The 21387-nt window shown below is 52.9% G+C and overlaps 1 protein-coding gene across 1 annotated transcript in view; it reads left to right on the top strand.

Moving 5' to 3' along the window:
* Nucleotides 1–21387, top strand: part of LOC139257693 (myosin-7-like) — an 87890-nt gene that overhangs the window by 38613 nt on the left and 27890 nt on the right. Inside the window, 8 exon segments of the mRNA XM_070874584.1 lie at nt 384–560; nt 3076–3221; nt 6534–6624; nt 8202–8591; nt 10699–10825; nt 14022–14140; nt 15746–15833; nt 15836–15941. Of these exon segments, the coding sequence (XP_070730685.1) occupies nt 384–560; nt 3076–3221; nt 6534–6624; nt 8202–8591; nt 10699–10825; nt 14022–14140; nt 15746–15833; nt 15836–15941 (1244 nt within the window).

The raw sequence follows: 21387 nt of genomic DNA on the forward strand, positions 1-21387 counted from the left end.
GGAAATCTAGAACTAGGGGGCAGTGTCTCAGAATAAGGGGCCGCCCATTTAAAACTGGGATGAGGAGGAATTTCTTCTCTCAGAGGGTTGTAAATCTGTGGAATTCTCTGCCCCAGAGAGCTGTGGAGGCTGGGTCATTGAATATATTTAAGGCGGAGATAGACAGATTTTTGAGCGATAAGGAAGTGAAGGGTTATGGGGAGCGGGCGGGGAAGTGGAGCTGAGTCCACGATCGGATCAGCCATGGTCGTATTGAATGGCGGAGCAGGCTCGAGGGGCCGAATGGCCGGCTCCTGCTCTTTCAATGAGTGTGTGATTAACCCTTCGACTTGCTCCGTGCGGGAAGGAACTTGACTCCAGGTATCTTCTGAAACCTTCCACAGGTGAAGAACCTGACGGAGGAGATGGCTGCCCTGGACGACATCATCGCCAAGCTGACCAAGGAGAAGAAAGCCCTGCAGGAGGCGCACCAGCAGACCCTGGATGACCTCCAGGGGGAGGAGGACAAGGTCAACAGCCTGACCAAGGCCAAGTCCAAACTGGAGCAACAGGTGGACGATGTGAGTATGTCTGCCCCACCTTCCCACCCCACACACACAGAGCAGGAAAGGCCCGGTCTCCATCCCCGGCCTGTGAGCAGCACCCCCCCCACCACCCACCATCACGCCCCCCCCCCATCACGCATACAGAGCATATAGTGATAATTTTGTTACAATTACTTCTTCAATAAGGAGAGAGGTGTAATTATATAGCTCCACCTAGTGGACTACTGTGGTAGCGTAAGCGCCTCCCCATCCCCACAGCCCCCCACCCCCCCCGCCCACCGCGTCCCCCACCACACACAGAGCATATGGTGATAATTTTGTTACAATTACTTCTTCAATAAGGAGGGAGAAGTGTAATTATATAGCTCCACCTAGTGGACTACTGTGGTAACATAAGCACCTCCCCATCCCCACAGACCCCCCCCCGGCCCACCGTGTCCCCCACCGCACACAGAGCATATGGTGATAATTTTGTTACAATTACTTCTTCAAGAAGGAGGGAGAAGTGTAATTATACAGCTCCACCAAGTGGACGACTGTGGTAACCCAAGCACCTCCCCATCACTCCAGCCCCCCCGGGTAACTGAGCAACCCCGCCCCCACACACACACAGAGCCGGAAAGGCCCATCCTCCGACCCTGGCCTGTAAGCCCCGCCCACACCCAGAGCAGGAAAGCTGTGGTAAATGTCGTTGCTCTCAATCCAACCCTGACCCCTGACCCTAAACCCCAATCATTAACCCTGACCCCGGACCCTAAACCCCAATCATAAACCCTGACCTCCGACCCTAAACCCCAATCATAAATCCTGACCCCCCAACCCTAAACCCCAATCATAAACCCTGACCCCTGACCCTAAATCCCAATCATAAACCCTGACCCTAAACCCCAATCATAAACCCTGACCCCCGACCCTAAACCCCAAGCATAAACCCTAACCCCCGACCCTGAACTCGAACACTAACCCCTAACCTCCGACCCTAAGCCTCAATCATAAACCCTGACCCACGACCCTAAACCCCAATCATAAACCCTGACCACCGACCCTGAACCCCAATCATAAACCCTGACCCCCGACGCTGAACCCCAAGCATGAACCCTGACCCCCAACCCTAAATCCCAATCATAAACCCTAACCTCCGACCCTAAACTCCAATCATAAACCCTGACCACTGACCCTAAACCCCAAGCATAAACCCTAACCCCGACCCTAAACCCCAATCATAAACCCTAACCTCCGACCCTAAACCCCAATCATAAATCCTGACCCCTGACCCTAAACTCCAAGCATAAACCCTAACCCCTGACCCTAAACCCCAAGCATAAACCCTGACCCCCGACCCTAAACCCCAATCATAAACCCTAAACTCCGACCCTAAACCCCAATCATAAACCCTAAACTCCGACCCTAAACCCCAATCATAAACCCTAACCTCCGACCCTAAACCCCAATCATAAACCCTGACCCCTGACCCTAAACCCCAATAATAAACCCTAATCCCGACCCTAAACCCCAATCATAAACCCTGACCCTAAACCCCAATCATAAACCCTAAACCCTGACCCTAAACCCCAATGATAAACCCTGACCCTAAATCCCAATCATAAACCCTAACCCCCTACCCTAAACCCCAATCATAAACCCTGACCCCCGACCCTAAACCCCAATCATAAACCCTGACCCCCGACCCTAGACTCCAATCATAAACCCTGACCCCGACCCTAAACCCCAAACATAAACCCTGACCCCGCCCCTAAACCCCAATCATAAATCCTGACCCCCGACCTTAAACACCAATCATAAACCCTGACCCTAAACCCCAATCATAAATCCTGACCCCCGACCCTAAACCCCAATCATAAACCCTGACCCTAAACCCCAATCATAAATCCTGACCCCCGACCCTAAACCCCAATCATAAACCCTGACCCTAAACCCCAATCATAAATCCTGACCCCCGACCTTAAACACCAATCATAAACCCTGACCCTAAACCCCAATCATAAACCCTGACCCCCGACCCTAAACCCCAATCATAAACCCTGACCCCCGACCCTAAACCCCAATCATAAACCCTGACCCTAAACCCCAATCATAAACCCTGACCCTAAACCCCAATCATAAACCCTGACCCCCGACCCTAAACCCCAATCATAAACCCTGACCCCCGATCCTAAACCCCAATCAAAACCCTCACCCTACACCCTAAACCCCAATCAGAAACCTCAACCTTAAACCTTAACCCTAAGTCTAAACCCCTAATCCTAAACCCAGTCTTAACCACCAACCATAAACCCCAATTATAAACGTTAACCCTAAACTCTAACCCCTAATCAAAAACCCCAGCCCTGAACCCAAACCCGAACCCAAACCCCAATCAGAAGCCTCAACCGGAAACCCTAACCCTAATGCTAAGCCTAAACACCAACCCTTGACCCCAAGCGAAGGAAGGAGCTAAGATCGGGCGGCCTCACAACCTCCCCCACTCTCCCGTTCCGTCCTGTAACTTCTTCCCTCTGCCCCACTACAGCTGGAGGGTTCGCTGGAGCAGGAGAAGAAAGTGCGGATGGACCTGGAGAGGGCCAAGAGAAAGCTCGAAGGGGACCTCAAACTCTCCCAGGAGAACGTCATGGACCTCGAGAATGACAAGCAGCAGGTGGAAGAGAAGCTGAAGAAGTAAGTCACAAGAAACAGGAGCAGGAGTCGGCCATTCGGCCCCTCGAGCCTGCTCCACCATTTAATCCAATCATGGCTGATCATTCCCTCAGTACCCCTTTCCTGCTTTCTCTCCATACCCCTTGATCCCTTTAGCCGTAAGGGCCACATCTAACTCCCTTTTGAATATATCTAACGAACTGGCCTCAACAACTCTCTGCGGCAGGGAATTCCACAGGTTCACCACTCTCTGGGTGAAGAAGTTTCTCCTCATCTCGGTCCTAAATGGCTTACCCCTTATCCTTAGACTGTGACCCCTGGTTCTGGACTTCCCCAACATCGGGAACATTCTTCCCGCATCTAACCTGTCCAGTCCCGTCAGAATTTTATATGTTTCTATGAGATCCCCTCTCATTCTTCTAAACTCCAGTGAATATAAGCCTAGTCGATCCAGTCTTTCTTCATATGTCAGTCCTGCCATCCCGGGAATCAGTCTGGTGAACCTTCGCTGCACTCCCTCAATAGCAAGAATGTCCTTCCTCAGATTAGGAGACCAAAACTGAACACAATATTCCAGGTGAGGCCTCACCAAGGCCCTGTACAACTGCAGTAAGACCTCCCTGCTCCTATACTCAAATCCTCTCGCTATGAAGGCCAACATACCATTTGCCTTCTTCACCGCCTGCTGTACCTGCATGTCAACTTTCAATGACTGATGTACCATGACACCCAGGTCTCGTTGCACCTCCCTTTTTCCTAATCTGTCACCATTCAGATAATATTCTGCCTTCGTGTTTTTGCCACCAAAGTGGATAACCTCACATTTATCCACATTATACTGCATCTGCCATGCATTTGCCCACTCACCTAACCTGTCCAAGTCACCCTGCAGCCTCTTAGCATCCTCCTCACAGCTCACACCACCACCCAGCTTAGTGTCATCTGCAAACTTGGAGACATTACATTCAATTCCTTCGTCTAAATCATTGATGTATATTGTAAATAGCTGGGGTCCCAGCACTGAGCCCTGCGGCACCCCACTAGTCACTGCCTGCCATTCTGAAAAGGACCCGTTTATCCCGACTCTCTGCTTCCTGTCTGCCAACCAGTTCTCTATCCACGTCAGTACATTACCCCCAATACCATGTGCTTTAATTTTAAACACTGGAGCCTGCTCCGCCATTTAATACGATCATGGCTGATCCGATCATGGACTCAGCTCCACTTCCCCGCCCGCTCTCCATAAACCTTCACTCCCTTATCGCTCAAAAATCTGTCTATCTCCACCTTCAATATATTCAATGACCCAGCCTCCACAGCTCTCTGGGGCAGAGAATTCCACAGATTTACAATCCTCTGAGAGAAGAAATTCCTCCTCATCTCAGTTTGAAATGGGCGGCCCCTTATTCTGAGACCATGCCCCCTAGTTCTAGTCTCCCCCATCAGTGGAAACATCCTCTCTGCATCCACCTTGTTGAGCGCCCTCATTACCTTATACGTTTCAATATGATTGTCATGTCTGTAATGCACTTATGAATGACTCAAACTGTGGTGACCTTGATCCTTTATTCGTAACTCCAGAGTGAGGCACCAGCAAGGTGGGGCAGTCTTTTATACTGGGCCCTGCGCACCTATGCAGGTGACCCTCAGGTCTCCCACCGCAGTGCCCTCTGGTGGACAGCCTTTTCCACAGGGGCAGGAAATGCCGGTCTCCACCAGTTGCGCCCTCGAGTGGTGCCAGCATAGTATATACACACAGTGTAAACCTTATCGATCGTACATCAGGTAACAAGTCTCCATCTTATGCAACTGTACAGTGACTACACCGAGAGTATATCTAAAGTCTGCATATATAACAAAGAGCACCTCTTATTTTTCTGAACTCCAATGAGTAGAGGCCCAACCTCCTCAACCTTTCCTCATAAGTCAACCCCCTCATCTCCGGAATCAACCGAGTGAACCTTCTCTGAACTGCCTCCAAAGCAAGTATATCCTTTCGTAAATATGGAAACCAAAACTGCACGCAGTACTCCAGGTGTGGCCTCACCAATACCCTGTATAACTGGAGCAAGACTTCCCTGCTTTTATACTCTATCCCCCGTTGCAATAAAGGCCAACATTCCATTGTCCTTCCTGATCACTTGCTGTACCTACAGACTAACCTTTTGTGTTTCATGCACAAGGACCCCCAGGTCCCGCTGTACTGCGGCACTTTGCAATCTTTCTCCATTTAAATAATAACTTGCTTTTCTATTATTTCTGCCAAAGTGGATAATCTCACATTTTCCCACATTATACTCCATCTGCCAAATTTTTGCCCACTCACTGAGCCTGTCTGTGTCCTTTTGCAGATTTTTTGTGTCCTCCTCACACATTGCTTTCCTTCCCATCTTTGTATCGTCAGCAAACTTGGCTACGTTACAATCGATCCCTTCATCCAAGTCGTTAATATAGATTGTAAATAGCTGGGGCCCCAGCACTGATCCCTGCGGCACCCCACTAGTTACTGATTGCCATCCCGAGAATAAACCATTTATCCCGACTCTCTGTTCTCTGTTAGTTAGCCAATCCTCTATCCATGTTAATATATTACCCCAACCCCATGAACTTTTATATTATGCAGTAACCTGAGTTTCACCGTCTCTCCGCCCCACCCCTCCCCCGCACTGAGGCGAGATCCCTCGCTCTCACCGCTTAATGGTACGTACCCCGCGAACCTCGCCAGTATTATTCTGCTCATCAGATCAAGTTGGTCTGTCCCTTTAAGGCCGGGAACACTAATTAGGGTCATTCAGAGACTAATTGCTGCGAATGAGGAACATTTATTGGTTGGCAGGTGCTTTTAAATTTTGACCTCCGAGCTTTTTCTCTCTCTCTCTCTGTCTCTCTCTGCCTCGCTATCCCTCTCTCACCCTCTCTCTCTCTCTCTCTCTCTCTCTCTCTCTCTCTCTCTCTCAGTCTCTCTCTATCTCTGTCTCTGTCTCTCTCCGTGTCTCACTCTTTGTCACTCTCTCTCTCTCTTTCTCTTTGTCACTCTTTCTCTCTGTCACTCTCTCTCTCTCTGTCTCTCTCGCTCACTCTCGCGCTCTCTCTCTCTCTCTCTCTCTCCTCACGCTTTTGTTCTCATTTGAAGTGTGATGCTGAAGGGACGATTGTCTCAAAGCTCCTTAGCCCCCTCAGTGGAGCTCCCGAAGGAGTGGTTTTAAGGGGGAAGGGAGAGTACACGGGAGGGAAAGGTCTCTCTGATTCTCCTGGACTGACACTTCCTGAGCTGAGAAACCGGGTTTGTCCCCTGATCCGATTCACACTCCACCATTTTTATTTACCATTTAGGAAAGAGTTTGAAATCAGTCACCTGAACAGCAGGATTGAGGATGAGCAGGCCCTGTCTGTTCAACTACAGAAAAAGCTCAAAGAGCTCCAGGTGGGTTACCGGTCACATTGTAATCTCTCTCTCACTGTCTCGCTCTCTCTCTCTCTCTCTCTCTGTCTCTCTCTCTCTCTCTCTCTCTGTGTCTCTCTCTCTCTCACTGTCTCTCTCTGTCTTTCTGTCTCTCTCTCTCACTGTCTCTCTGTCTCTCTCTCTCTCTCTCTGTCTTTCTGTCTGTCTGTCTCTCTCTCTCTCACTGTCTCTCTCTCTCTCTGTCTTTCTGTCTGTCTGTCTCTCTCTCTCCCTCACTGTCTCACTGTCTCTCTCTGTCTTTCTGTCTGTCTCTCTCTCTCTCACTGTCTCTCTCTGTCTTTCTGTCTGTCTGTCTCTCTCTCTCTCTCACTCTCTCTCTCTGTCTTTCTGTCTGTCTGTCTCTCTCTCTCTCTCTCACTGTCTCTCTCTCTCTCTCTCTCTCTGTGTCTTTCTGTCTTTCTGTCTGTCTCTCTCTCTCACTGTCTCTCTGTCTCTCTCGCTCTCTCTCTCTCTTTTTCTGTCTGTCTGTCTCTCTCTCTCACTGTCTCTCACTGTCTCTCTCTGTCTTTCTGTCTGTCTGTCTCTCTCTCTCTCTCACTGTCTCTCTCTGTCTTTCTGTCTGTCTGTCTCTCTCTCTCTCCCACTGTCTCTCTCTCTCTGTCTTTCTGTCTTTCTGTCTGTCTCTCTCTCTCACTGTCTCTCTGTCTCTCTCTCTCTCTCTCTCTCTCTCTGTCTTTCTGTCTGTCTGTCTCTCTCTCTCACTGTCTCTCTCTGTCTTTCTGTCTGTCTGTCTCTCTCTCTCTCTCACTGTCTCTCTCTCTCTCTCTCTGTCTTTCTGTCTTTCTGTCTGTCTCTCTCTCTCTCACTGTCTCTCTGTCTCTCTCTCTCTGTCTGTCTCTCTCTCTGTCTCTCTCTCTCTCTCTGTCTCTTTCTCTCACTGTCTCTTTCTGTCTTTCTCTCTCTCTCTCTCTGGGGTCTCTCTGTCTGTCTCTCTCTCCCTCTGTCTCTCTCTCTCACTCTCTCACTCTCTCACTTTCTCTCTCTTTCTCTCTCACTCTCTCCCTCTTTCTCTCCTCTCTCTCTGCCTCTCTCTATTTCTCTCCCTCTCTCACTCTCTATTTCTCTCCCTCTCTCACTCCCTCTTTCTCTCCCTCTCTCACTCCCTCTGTCTCTCTCCCTCTGTCTCACTCTCTCTCTCCCTCTCTCACTCTCTCTCTCTCCCTCTGTCTCACTCTCTCTCTCTCCCTCTGTCTCACTCTCTCTCTCTCCCTCTCTCCCTCTGTCTCACTCTCTCTCACTCACTCTCTCACTCTCTCGCTCTCTCGCTCTCACTCTCGCTCTCTCTGTCTCACTCACTCACTCACTCACTCACTCACTCACTCACTCACTCTCTCTGTCTCTCTCCCTCCGACTCTCACTCACTCACTCTGTCTCTCTCCCTCTGACTGTCACTCACACTCACTCTCTCGCGCTCTCTCTCTCTCTCTCTCTCACTCTCACTCTGTCTCTCTCCCTCCGACTCTCACTCTCACTCTGTCTCTCTCCCTCCGACTGTCACTCACACTCAGTCTCTCGTGCTCTCTCTCTCTCTCTCTCAGGCCCGGATCGAGGAGCTGGAGGAGGAGCTGGAGGCCGAGCGAGCGGCCCGGGCTAAGATTGAGAAGCAGCGCTCGGACCTGTCCCGCGAGCTGGAGGAGATCAGCGAGCGGCTGGAGGAGGCCGGGGGAGCCACCTCCGCCCAGGTGGAGATGAACAAGAAGCGGGAGGCTGAGTTCCTCAAGCTGCGCCGTGACTTTGAGGAGGCCACCCTCCAGCACGAGGCCACCTCAGCCGCCCTGCGCAAGAAGCACGCGGACTCGGCGGCAGAGTTGGGCGAGCAAATCGACAACCTGCAGCGGGTCAAGCAGAAGCTGGAGAAGGAGAAGAGCGAGTTCAAGCTGGAGCTGGACGATGTGTCCTGCAACATGGAGCAGGTCATCAAGGCTAAGGTAGGGTCACCTAGAGACCAATTGTACCATCTTAGGGTCACCTAGAGACCAATGGTAAAATCCTAGGGTCACCTCGACATCAATTGTAAAATCCTAGGATCATCTAGAGACCAATTGTAAAATCCGAGGGTCACCTAGAGACCAATTTAACATTCTAGGGTCACGTCGAGACTAATGATAACATCCTAGGGTCAACTAGAGACCAATTGTAAAATTGTAGGATCACGTAGAGGCCAATTGTAAAATCCTAGGGTCACCTCGAGACTAATGGTAAAATCCGAGGGTCACCTAGCGACCAATTGTAAAATCTTAGGGTCACCTCGAGACCAATTGTAAAATCCTAGGATAACCTAGAGACCAATTATAAAATCCTAGTGTCCCCTAGAGACTAATGGTAAATGGTAGAATCCAAGGGTCACCTAGAGACTAATGATTACATCCTAGGGTCACCTGGAGACCAATTGTAAAATTGTAGGATCATGTCGAGACCAATTGTAAAATCCTAGTGTCACCTAGAGACTAATGGTAAAATCCGAGGGTCACCTAGAGACCAATTGTAAAATCTTAGGATCACCTAGAGACCAATTGTAAAATCCTGGGGTCACCTAGAGACTAATGGTAAAATCTGAGGGTCACCTAGCAACCAATGGGCTGAAATTGCCCCTTTCCTTAAGAGCCTATGAAATTGCCTTCCATTTGTTTTCCAGTAGTGATCTTCATCATGCTACCCGTGTTGCCACCCCGTTGGGCACATGCCGACCCGCCATCGACCGGCGGCGACCCCTGTCCACCAAGCTTGGGAAATTGACCCACGGGAGTGGATCGGCTGCCGCTCGGTGCCCCCGACAACTCTCCCCGGCTGGAAGTTGCGTGTGGCTAGCCGAACCCTAACCCGAACCCTGATCCTAACCCGCCCTGGTGGCCCAGTTCAGAGTCCGCAGCGACCCTCCCCCTTAACATTTTGACACGTCCGCTCTGCTCCAAGTGCACTTCTGCCCCGCACTTGCCCCAAACACCAGCCCGACCGGAAAAAACTCAAAGTTGTGAACATTGGTCGACTCTCCGCCCCATGGATTGGGCGGGAGAAAAAAACAAAAGCAACAGGAGGTGCACCATCTTTTAGTCGGTGGGGGGGGGGGGGGGGGGGCAATCTCGGAGCCCGATTGTAAATGGGAGACTCTGAAGGTTATTTGGAGACTAATTGTAAACCGGGCGATGTTGGGGTCACTTGGAGATCAATTGTAAATAGGAAAATCTTAGGGACATTTAGAGATTAATTGTAAACAGGTACAATCTTCAGCCTCTACTGAGTTAGCCAATTTCACCCAGTGCCCAGAGAGTGCCATCTACAAGATGCACTGCAGCAACTCGCTTCTTCGGCAGCACCTCCCAAACCCGCAACCTGTACCCGCCTAGAAGGACAAGGGCAGCAGGCGCATGGGAAGACCACCACCTCCATGTTCCCCTCTGTGTCACACGCACCATCTCGCCTTGGAAATATATCGGCCGTTCCTTCATCGTCGCTGGGTCACAATCCCTCCCTAACATATAGAAACATAGAAAATAGGTGCAGGAGCAGGCCATTCGGCCCTTCGAGCCTGCACCACCATTCAATAAGATCATGGCTGATCATGCAACTTCAGTACCCCATTCCTGCTTTCTCTCCATACCCCTTGATCCCTTTGGCCGTAAGGGCCACACTTAACTCGCTTTTGAATATATCCAACGAACTGGCCTCAACAACTCTCTGCGGTAGAGAATTCCACAGGTGCACCCCGCCAACATTCCCGCTAAACGACTCGTTGCACCACACCGTAAATCGGCAAAAAAAAAAATGCAAGCATTCCCACTCACCCGAGGCGGACATTACTTCGCAAACTGCGACCGCAGCAGGTCCGATTTCACAGGCGGTTCACCAGGGGGCGCGGCGGACACGACGGGAGTCCGGAATTCGAGCCGGTGTCGCAAACGGAGGGCGCCGCACAGTTGACTTCGCGTTCCCGCCCCCTTGCCGACACCGGCCCCGAGACCGGAAAATTCCGCCCAAAATGTTCACTCTCTGTTGGATTATCTCGGGGAATCAGAGGTGACTTCCTCGCTGTTGCAGATTAACCTGGAGAAGATGAGCCGGATGTTGGAGGACCAGATGAACGAATATCGGACCAAGTCCGAGGAGGGTCAGAGGGCCATTAACGACTTTGCGTCAAGCAAGGCCAAGCTCCAAACCGAGAACGGTAAGGGGGCAACAAAAAAGTTGCATTTTCCGCACCGCCGTTAAGGCAGTGAGACGCCGCGAGGCGCTTCACAGCAGCGATTGCCGTACGGAACCTGACCCCGGGCCACATAAGGAGCTGTTAGGGACAGGTGACCAAAAGCTGGGTCAAAGAGGCGGGCTTTAAGGAGCGTCTTGAAGGAGGAGAGAGAGGCGGAGAGGTTTAGGGAGGGAGTTCCAGAGCTTGGGGCCCAGGCAACAGAAGGCACGGCCACCGATGGTGGAGCGATTATAATCAGGGATGGTCAGGGGGGCAGAATGAGGGGAACGCAGACATCTCGGGGGGTTTGTGGGACTGGAGGGGGGGTTACAGAGATAGGGAGGGGTGGAGGGACTGGAGGGGGTTGCAGAGATAGGGAGGGGTGTAGGGGCTGGAGGGGGTTACAGAGATAGGGAGAGGTGTAGGGGCTGGAGGAGGGTACAGTGATAGGGAGGGGTGTAGGGGCTGGAGGAGATTACAGAAATAGGGAGGTGTGTAGGGGCCTGGAGGAGTTTTCAGTGATAGGGAGGGGTGTAGGGGCTGGAGGAATGTACAGTGATAGGGAGGGGTGTAGGGTCTGGAGGAGGTTACAAAGTTAGGGAGGGGTGCAGGGGCTAGAGGATGTTACAGAGATAGGGAGGGGTATAGGGGCTGGAGGAGGTTACAGAGATAGGGAGGGATGTATGAGCTGGAGGAGGTTACAGAGATAGGGAGGTGTGTAGGGGCTGGAGGAGGGTACAGTGATAGGGAGGGGTGTAGGGTCTGGAGGAGGTTACAGAGATGGGGAGGGATGTATGGGCTGGAGGAGGTTAGAGATAGGGAGGGGTGTAGGGGCTGGAGGAGGGTACAGTGATAGGGAGGGGTGTAGGGGCTGGAGGAGATTACAGAGATAGGGAGGGGTGTAGGGGCTGGAGGAGGTTACAGAGATAGGGAGGGGTGTAGGGGCTGGAGGTTACAGAGATAGGGAGGGGTGTAGGGTCTGGAGGGGGTTACAGAGATAGGGAGGTGGGGGGTGGTGGGGTGGATGAAGAGGCCATGGAGGGGATGTGAACACGAGGATGGAAATTTTGAAATCGAGGCGTTGCTTAACCGGGAGGCAATGTCGGTCAGCGAGTACAGGGGGTGATGGGTGAGTGGGACTCGGTGCGAGTTAGGATATGGGGCAGTGAGCACAGGGGGTGATGGGTGAGTGGACTGGGTGTGAGTTAGGACACGGGGCAGCGAGCACAGCGGGTGATGGGTGAGCGGGACTCGGTGCGAGTTAGGACACGGGGGCAGCCGAGTTTTGGATCAGCTCTAGTTTACGTCGGGTAGAATGTGGGAGGCCGGCCAGGAGTGCGTTGGAATAGTCAAGTCTGGAGGTAACAAAGGCACGGGTGAGGGTTTCAGCAGCGGAAGAGCTGAGGCAGGGGGCGGAGACGGGCGATGTAACGGAAGCGGGAATAGGCGGTTTTAGTTACGCTGCAGATATGTGGTCGTAAGCTCATTTCAGAGTCAAATATGACAGCGAGGTTGCGAACAGGAGTTGGGGAGAGGGATGGAGTGGGGGGCTGGGGTACGCAGTTTGTGGGGGGGGATCGATGAAGGCGGGATGGGGAGGTAGGGAGGGGGGCCCTCCTCATCTCTGTCCTAAATGGCCGACCCCTTATCCTGAGACTGTGACCCCTGGTTCTCGACTCCCCAGCCCGGGGGAAACATCCTGCCTGCATCTACCCGGTCAAGCCCTGTAAGAATTTGATGTTCTAATGGGATTTCTTCTTTTATCTTGTATTCCATGCCTCGGCCAATAAAGGTAAATATTCCGTCTGCCTTCTGAACCACCTTATCCACCTGGCCTGCTACCTTCAGCGATCTGTGGACCTGCACTCCCAGGTCCCTCTGTTCCTCTCCACTTCTCAGTGTCCTCCGGTTGGCAAACAGTGACCAGTGGGGTGTCGCAGGGATCAGTGCTGGGTCCCCAATTATTTACAATCTACATTAACGACTTGGAAGAAGGGACTGAGTGTAACGTAGCCAAGTTTGCTGACGATACAAAGATGGGAGGAAAAGCAATGTGTGAGAGGACACAAAACATCTACAAAAGGACATAGACAGGCTCAGTGAGTGGGCAAAAATTTGGCCGATGGAGTATAATGTGGGAAAGTGTGAGGTCATGCACTTTGGCAGAAAAAAAAATCAAAGAGCAAGTTATTATTTAATTGGAGAAGGATTGCAAAGTGCCGCAGTACAGCGGGACCTGGGGGTTACTTGTGCATGAAACACAAAAGGATAGTCTGCAGGTACAGCAAGTGATCAGGAAGGCCAATGGTATCTTGGCCTTTATTGCAAAGGGGGATGGAGTATAAAAGCAGGGAAGTCTTGCTCCAGTTATACAGGGGATTGGTGAGGCCACACCTGGAGTACTGCGTGCAGTTTTGGTCTCCGTATTTACGAAAGGATACACTTGCTTTGGAGGCAGTTCAGAGAAGGTTCACTCGGTTGATTCCGGGGATGAGGGGGTTGACTTATGAGGAAAGGTTGAGGAGGTTGGGCCTCTACTCATTGGAGTTCAGAAGAATGAGAGGTGATCTTATCGAAACGTATCAGATTATGAGGGGGCTCGACAAGGTGGATGCAGAGAGGATGTTCCCACTGATGGGGGAGACTAGAACTAGGGGGCATGGTCTTAGAATAAGGGGCCGCCCATTTAAAACTGAGATGAGGAGGAATTTCTTCTCTCAGAGGGTTGTAAATCTGTGGAATTCTCTGCCCCAGAGAGCTGTGGAGGCTGGGTCATTGAATATATTTAAGACAGAGATAGACAGATTTTTGAGCGATAAGGGAGTGAAGGGTTATGGGGAGCGGGCGGGGAAGTGGAGCTGAGCCCATGATCGGATCAGCCATGGTCGTATTGAATGGCGGAGCAGGCTCGAGGGGCCGAATGGCCGACTCCTGCTCCCATTTCTTCTGTTCTTGTATTCCATGCCTCGGCCAATAAAGGCAAGTATTCCGTCGGCCTTCTGAACCACCTCATCCACCTGGCCCTGCTACCTTCAGGGATCTGTGGACCTGCCCTCCCAGGTCGCTGTGTTCCTCTCCACTTCTCAGTGTCCGACCATTTGTGGCATGTTCCCTTTGCCGTGTTCGCCCTCCCCAAGCGCATGGACCTGACGCAGCTCTCCCTCCTGTTGCCTTTCAGGTGAGCTGATCCGGCAGCTCGAAGAGAAGGAAGCTCTCGTTTCACAACTGACACGCGGGAAGCTTTCTCACACGCAACAAATCGAAGATTTGAAGAGGCAACTTGATGAAGAACTCAAGGTAAGGCGGGTTGAGAAGAAAACTTCCCCGAGACCCCCAAACTCGCTCCCCCCTCTCTCTCCCTTTCCCCACCCCCCCGCAAAGCCGCTCTATGAAAGAAAGACTCGCATTAATATAGCGCCTTTGACGATCACAGGCCGTCTCCAAGGCTCGAGGGGCTCGATGGCCTACTCCTGTTCCTAATTCTTCTGTTCTTCTGTTCCAAGTGCCCCATGAATGACCTTTGGGAGCACAGCAACTGTTCTAATCGTAGAATCGTCGCAATTTACAGCGGGGAAGGAGGCCATTCTGGCCCATCGTGTCCGCGTTGTGCCGGCCGACCAAGAGGCTACCCGGCCTAATCCCACTTTCCCGCTCTGGGTCCGTAGCCCTGTGGGTTACGGCACTTCAGGAGCACATCCAAATGTGGTGAGGGTTTCTGCCTCTACCCCCCTTTCAGGCCGTGAGTTCCCCCCCAGACCCCCACCACCCTCTGGGTGAAGACATTTCCCCTCAAATCCCCTCTAAACCTCCCCCCAATTACTTTCAATCCCTGCCCCTGATTGTTGACCCCTCTGCCCAGGGAAACAGGTCCGTCCTATCCACTCTATCCAGGCCCCTCATCATTTTATACACCTGGGAAATGCAGCAGCCAATTTGTGCACAGCAAGCTGCCAGGATTCGCAATTTGATAATGACCTGATAATTCCCCCTCCTCCCCATCCTCTTCCCTTCTCGTCCTCCTCCTCCCCCGTTCCATTCCCCCTCCCCCTCTCTCCCCTCTTCCCCCTCCCCCTCTCTCCCCCTTCCCCTCTCTCTACCTCTTTCTCAACCTCTCCCTTGCCCCTTCTCTCTCCTATCTCTCTCTCTCTCAACCTCGCTCTCTCCACCTCTGCCCCGCTCAACCTCTCCCTCTCCCCTCTCTCTCTCCCCCTTTCTGTCCCTCACTCCCCCTCTCTCCCCATCCCCCCTCCCCTCGCCTCCCCCTCCCTCGCTCTCTCCCCCCTCCCTCCCCTTCCCTCTTCCCCGTCCCATTCCCCCTCCCCCTCCTGCTCTCCCCTCTTCCCCTCTCTCTACCTCTTTCTCAACCTCTCCCTCTCCCCTCTCTGTCACCCCTCCCCCTCTCTCCCCATCCCCTCTCCCCCTCCCCCTACCCTTCTCTCCCCCCCTCCATCCTCCCTTCCCTCTCCCCCTCTCACTCGCTCCCCCTCCCCCCTCTCGCCTCCCACCCCCCTCCCCCCACCCCCTCCCCCCACCCCCTCCCCCACCCCACTCCCCCTCCCCCACCCCACTCCCCTCCCCTCCCCTCTCCCTCCCTCCCCCTCCCCCTCTCCCTCCCTCCCCCTCCCCCTCCTCCCCCTCCCCCTCCCCCTCCTCCCCCTCCCCCTCCCCCTCCCTCTCTCCCCCCCCTCCCCCCCCTCTCCCCCACCCCCCCCCCTCTCACACCTCCCCCCTCACCCTCCCACCCCACACCCCCACCCCACTCCCCCACCCCACCCCTCCCCCCCACCCTCCCTCCTCCCCATCCCTCTCTCCCTCCCTCCCCACCCACTCCCTCCCCCTCCCCTTCCCCTTCCCCCTCCGCCTCCCCCTCCCCCTCCCCCTCCCCCTCCCCCCGCCCCACAGGCCAAGAACGCCCTAGCCCACGCGGCGCAGTCGGCCCGCCATGACTCGGACCTGTTGCGCGAGCAGTACGAGGAGGAGCAGGAGGCCAAGGGGAGCTGCAGCGACTGCTGTCCAAGGCCAACTCCGAGGTGGCGGCCTGGAGGACCAAGTACGAGACCGACGCCATCCAGCGCACCGAGGAGCTGGAGGAGGCCAAGTATGTACCCACGCGGGGGGGGCGGGCAGTGGGCCGGGGGAGAGCAGGAAAGGCCCAAGCTCCATCTCAGGCCTGTGCTGTACCCGAGCGGGCGAGAGTGAGCAGGAAAGTCCCAGGCTTCATATCCGGCCTGTGCTGCACCCGAGCGGGCGGAGAGTGAGCAGGAAAGTCCCAGGCTTCATATCCGGCCTGTGCTGCACCCGAGCGGGGGGAGAGTGAGCAGGAAAGTCCCAGGCTTCATATCCGGCCTGTGCTGCACCCGAGCGGGGGGAGAGTGAGCAGGAAAGTCCCAGGCTTCATATCCGGCCTGTGCTGCACCCGAGCGGGGGGAGAGTGAGCAGGAAAGGCCCAGGCTTCATATCCGGCCTGTGCTGTAGCCAAGCGGGGGGAGAGTGAGCAGGAAAGGCCCAGGCTTCATATCCGGCCTGTGCTGTAGCCAAGCGGGGGCGGTGGGAGAGTGAGCAGGAAAGTCCCAGGCTTCATATCCGGCCTGTGCTGTAGCCAAGCGGGGGCGGTGGGAGAGTGAGCAGGAAAGGCCTTGAGAGTTCTCTTCAACAAATCATCGGCAATCCCTGGAAACGAGGAATGACTTGTTTCCACAGCAAAAAGGGATGAGTTCAGTGAGTTTGCAGGTGTTTCGATGAAGGCCCTAATATTCCGGGTCCCGAGCGACACCCTGAAGGGTGGATTGTTTTAACGTGGGGTTTGGCCGTTTCACACCAGCCCCCACACGGGGCTTGACCGAGCTGGGTCTTGGTCCGGTGGCGAGGGTTGACCAGGGCGACTGGAGACCAGCTCTGCTGCACGGGCCTAGTGCGCGCGCACAGTCTGGGCTGGGCCCGTGTTGCCCCCTCTGGGGCCGCCTCTCCCGGCGCCCCCGAACTCTCGCCTTCCCCCCCCCCCCCGGCCCCCGGTCGCGTAGCCCCGCGATCTCTCGCCGCTCCTGCTGTGCCTGGCCCCCCCCACCCCCCACCCCCGGGGCTCCAGTCACCGACCTGGGCCCTTGGCAACGGTCGGCTGGCAGGTCTCGGCGCCCACCGCGCTGCTCCCGGCACCGCGACAAACCGCCAGCCGTCGGCCCCGCTGTTCAAGCAAGGGGCAGAGGCCACTTTTGGGTCTTTCGGGACGTCAACAAGAGGGTCGGAGGAGAGACGTTTGACTGCTGTCCACAGCGAGCCTTTGGCCTGGTCACGGAGGTTAGGACAACCCCCTGGGACAAGGTCGGCCTGACCCGCACTTGCGTCTGGGGAGCAGAACCAGGGAAACCCTTGCGTGTTGTGGTGAAATTGTGTTTACTTTGGTCGGAAGAATTATTTTTTTTTAAAAAAAAAAGCAAATTATTATTTAAATGGGGAGAGATTTGCCCACTCACCGAACCTGTCCAGGGTCCTTTTCAGAACGGCAGGCAGTGACTAGTGGGGTGCCGCAGGGCTCAGTGCTGGGACCCCAGCTATTTACAATATACATCAATGATTTAGATGAAGGAATTGAGTGTAATATCTCCAAGTTTGCAGATGACACTAAGCTGGGTGGCGGTGTGAGCTGTGAGGAGGATGCTAAGAGGCTGCAGGGTGACTTGGACAGGTTAGGTGAGTGGGGCAAATGCATGGCAGATGCAGTATAATGTGGATAAATGTGAGGTTATCCACTTTGGGGGCAAAAACACGAAGGCAGAATATTATCTGAATGGTGACAGATTAGGAAAAGGGGAGGTGCAACGAGACCTGGGTGTCATGGTACATCAGTCATTGAAGGTTGGCATGCAGGTACAGCAGGCGGTGAAGAAGGCAAATGGTATGTTGGCCTTCATAGCGAGGGGATTTGAGTATAGGAGCAGGGAGGTCTTACTGCAGTTGTACAGGGCCTTGGTGAGGCCTCACCTGGAGTATTGTGTTCAGTTTTGGTCTCGTAATCTGAGGAAGGACATTCTTGCTATTGAGGGAGTGCAGCGAAGGTTCACCAGACTGATTCCCGGGATGTCAGGACTGACATATGAGGAGAGACTGGATCGACTGGGCCTGTATTCACTGGAGTTTAGAAGGATGAGAGGGGATCTCAGAAACATATAAAATTCTGACGGGGTTGGACAGGTTAGATGCAGGAAGAATGTTCCTGATGTTGGGGAAGTCCAGAACCAGGGGACACAGTCTAAGGATAAGGGGTAAGCCATTTAGGACCGAGATGAGGAGAAACTTCTTTACTCAGAGAATTGTGAACCAGTGGAATTCTATACCACAGAGAGTTGTTGAGGCCAGTTCATTGGATATATTCAAAAGGGAGTTAGATGTGGCCCTTATGGCTAAAGGGATCAAGGGGTATGGAGAGAAAGCGGGAAAGGGGTACTGAGGGAATGATCAGCCATGATCATATTGAATGGTGGTGCAGGCTCGAAGGGCCGAATGACCTACTCCTGCACCTATTTTCTATGTTTCTATGTTTTTATTACAAAATGCTGCAGTACAGAGGGACCTGGGGGTTACTTGTACATGAAACACAAAAGGATAGTCTGCAGGTACAGCAAGTGATCAGGAAGGCAAATGGAACATTGACCTTTATTGTAAAGGGGATGGAGTATAAAAGCAGGGAAGTCCTGCTACAGTTATACAGGGTATTGGTGAGGCCACACCTGGAGTACTGCGTGCAGTTTTGGTCTCCGTATTTAAGGAAGGATATACTTGCTTTGGAGGCAGTTCAGAGAAGGTTCACTCGGTTGATTCCGGGGATGAGGGGGTTGACTTATGAGGAAAGGTTGAGGAGGTTGGGCCTCTACTCATTGGAGTTCAGAAGAATGAGAGGTGATCTTATCGAAACGTATCAGATTATGAGGGGGCTCGACAAGGTGGATGCAGAGAGGATGTTCCCACTGATGTGGGAGACTAGAACTAGGGGGCATGGTCTTAGAATAAGGGGCCGCCCATTTAAAACTGAGATGAGGAGGAATTTCTTCTCTCAGAGGGTTGTAAATCTGTGGAATTCTCTGCCCCAGAGAGCTGTGGAGGCTGGGTCATTGAATATATTTAAGGTGGAGATAGACAGATTTTTGAGCGATAAGGGAGTGAAGGGTTATGGGGAGCGGGCGGGGAAGTGGAGCTGAGTCCATGATCGGATCAGCCATGATCGTATTAAATGGGGGAGCAGGCTCGAGGGGCCGAATGGCCGACTCCTGTTTCTGTGTAACGGGCTCGAGGGACTGAATGGGCCTCCTCCTGTTGCTGTGTAACAGGCTCGAGGGGCTGAATGGGCCTCCTCCTGTTCCTGTGTAACGGGCTCGAGGGGCTGAATGGGCCTCCTCCTGTTCCTGTGTAACAGGCTCGAGGGGCTGAATGGGCCTCCTCCTGTTCCTGTGTAACGGGCTCGAGGGGCTGAATGGGCCTCCTCCTGTTCCTGTGTAACAGGCTCGAGGGGCTGAATGGGCCTCCTCCTGTTCCTGTGTAACAGGCTCGAGGGGCCGAATGGGCCTCCTCCTGTTTCTGTGTAACAGGCTCGAGGGGCTGAATGGGCCTCCTCCTGTTCCTGTATAACAGGCTCGAGGGGCTGAATGGGCCTCCTCCTGTTCCTGTGTAACAGGCTCGAGGGGCCGAATGGGCCTCCTCCTGTTCCTGTGTAACAGGCTCGAGGGGCTGAATGGGCCTCCTCCTGTTCCTGTGTAACAGGCTCGAGGGGCTGAATGGGCCTCCTCTTGTTCCTGTGTAACAGGCTCGAGGGGCTGAATGGGCCCTCCTCCTGTTCCTGTGTAACAGGCCCGAGGGGCTGAATGGGCCTCCTCCTGTTCCTACGATGGCCGGGTTGGACTCTGAGATGAAAGAAACCCCATAATATTTCTTCAGACAGTTAAATCTTTTGTTCCTTTTAATATTTGGTTAAGATATATATAAGACGAACAAAAGGTTTTGCTGTTGGAAGGCTTGACTCCTGGCTGGAAGATGATCGTGGATTTCCCCCCAAAAAACTCCAAACACGGAAAGCAAGATCCCATTCGGCCCAGCCCCCCCTCCTCCCCATACTTTTGCTTCAACCCGAACACAAGAACATCAGAAATAGGAGCAGGAGTCGGCCATTCGGCCCCTCGAGCCTGCTCCGCCATTTAATACGATCATGGCTGATCCGATCATGGACTCAGCTCCACTTCCCCGCCCGCTCCCCATAACCCTTCACTCCCTTATCGCTCAGAAATCTGTCTATCTCCACCTTAAATATATTCAATGACCCAGCCTCCACAGCTCTCTGGGGCAGAGAATTCCACAGATTTACAACCCTCTGAGAGAAGAAATTCCTCCTCATCTCAGTTTTAAATGGGCGGCCCCTTATTCTAAGACCATGCCCCCTAGTTCTAGTCTCCCCCATCAGTGGGGACATCCTCTCTGCATCCACCTTGTCGAGCCCCCTCATAATCTTATACGTTTCCATAAGATCATCTCTCATTCTTCTGAACTCCAATGAGTAGAGGTCCAACCTCCTCAACCTTTCCTCATAAGTCAACCCCCTCATCTCCGGAATCAACCGAGTGAACCTTCTCTGAACTGCCTCCAAAGCAAGTATATCTTTCCTTAAATACGGAGACCAAAACTGCACGCAGTACTCCAGGTGTGGCCTCACCAATACCCTGTATAACTGGAGCAAGACTTCCCTGCTTTTATACTCCATCCCCTTTGCAATAAAGGCCAAGATACCATTGGCCTTCCTGATCACTTGCTGTACCTGCAGACTAACCTTTTGTGTTTCATGCACAAGTAACCCCCAGGTCCCGCTGTACTGCGGCACTTTGCAATCTTTCTCCATTTAAATTATAATTTTCTATTATTTCTGCCAAAGTGCATGACCTCACACATTATACTCCATCTGCCAAATTTTTTCCCACTCACTGAGCCTGTCTGTATCCCTTTGCAGATTTTTTGTGTCCTCCTCACACATTGCTTTTCCTCCCATCTTTGTATCGTCAGCAAACTTGGCTACGTTACACTCAGTCCCTTCTTCCAAGTCGCTAATATAGATTGTAAATAGTTGGGGTCCCAGCACTGATCCCTGCGGCACCCCACTAGTTACTGTTTGCCAACCCGAGAATGAACCATTTATCCCGACTCTCTGTTTTCTGTGAGTTAGCCAATCCTCTATCCATGCTAATATATTACCCCCAACCCCGTGAACTTTTATCTTGTGCAATAACCTTTTATGTGGAACCTTGTCAAATGCCTTCTGGAAATCCAAATACACCACATCCACTGGTTCCCCTTTATCCACCCTGTTCATTACATCCTCAAAGAACTCCAGCAAATTTGTCAAACATGACTTCCCCTTCATAAATCCATGCTGACTCTGCCTGACCGAATTTTGCTTTTCCAAATGTCCTGCTACTGCTTCTTTAATAATGGACTCCAACATTTTCCCACCAACAGATGTTAGGCTAACTGCTCTATAGTTTCCTGCTTTTTGTCTGCCTCCTTTTTTA

The sequence above is a fragment of the Pristiophorus japonicus genome, unplaced genomic scaffold (assembly GCF_044704955.1).
Source record: "Pristiophorus japonicus isolate sPriJap1 unplaced genomic scaffold, sPriJap1.hap1 HAP1_SCAFFOLD_897, whole genome shotgun sequence".
Classification (NCBI taxonomy): domain Eukaryota; kingdom Metazoa; phylum Chordata; class Chondrichthyes; family Pristiophoridae; genus Pristiophorus; species Pristiophorus japonicus.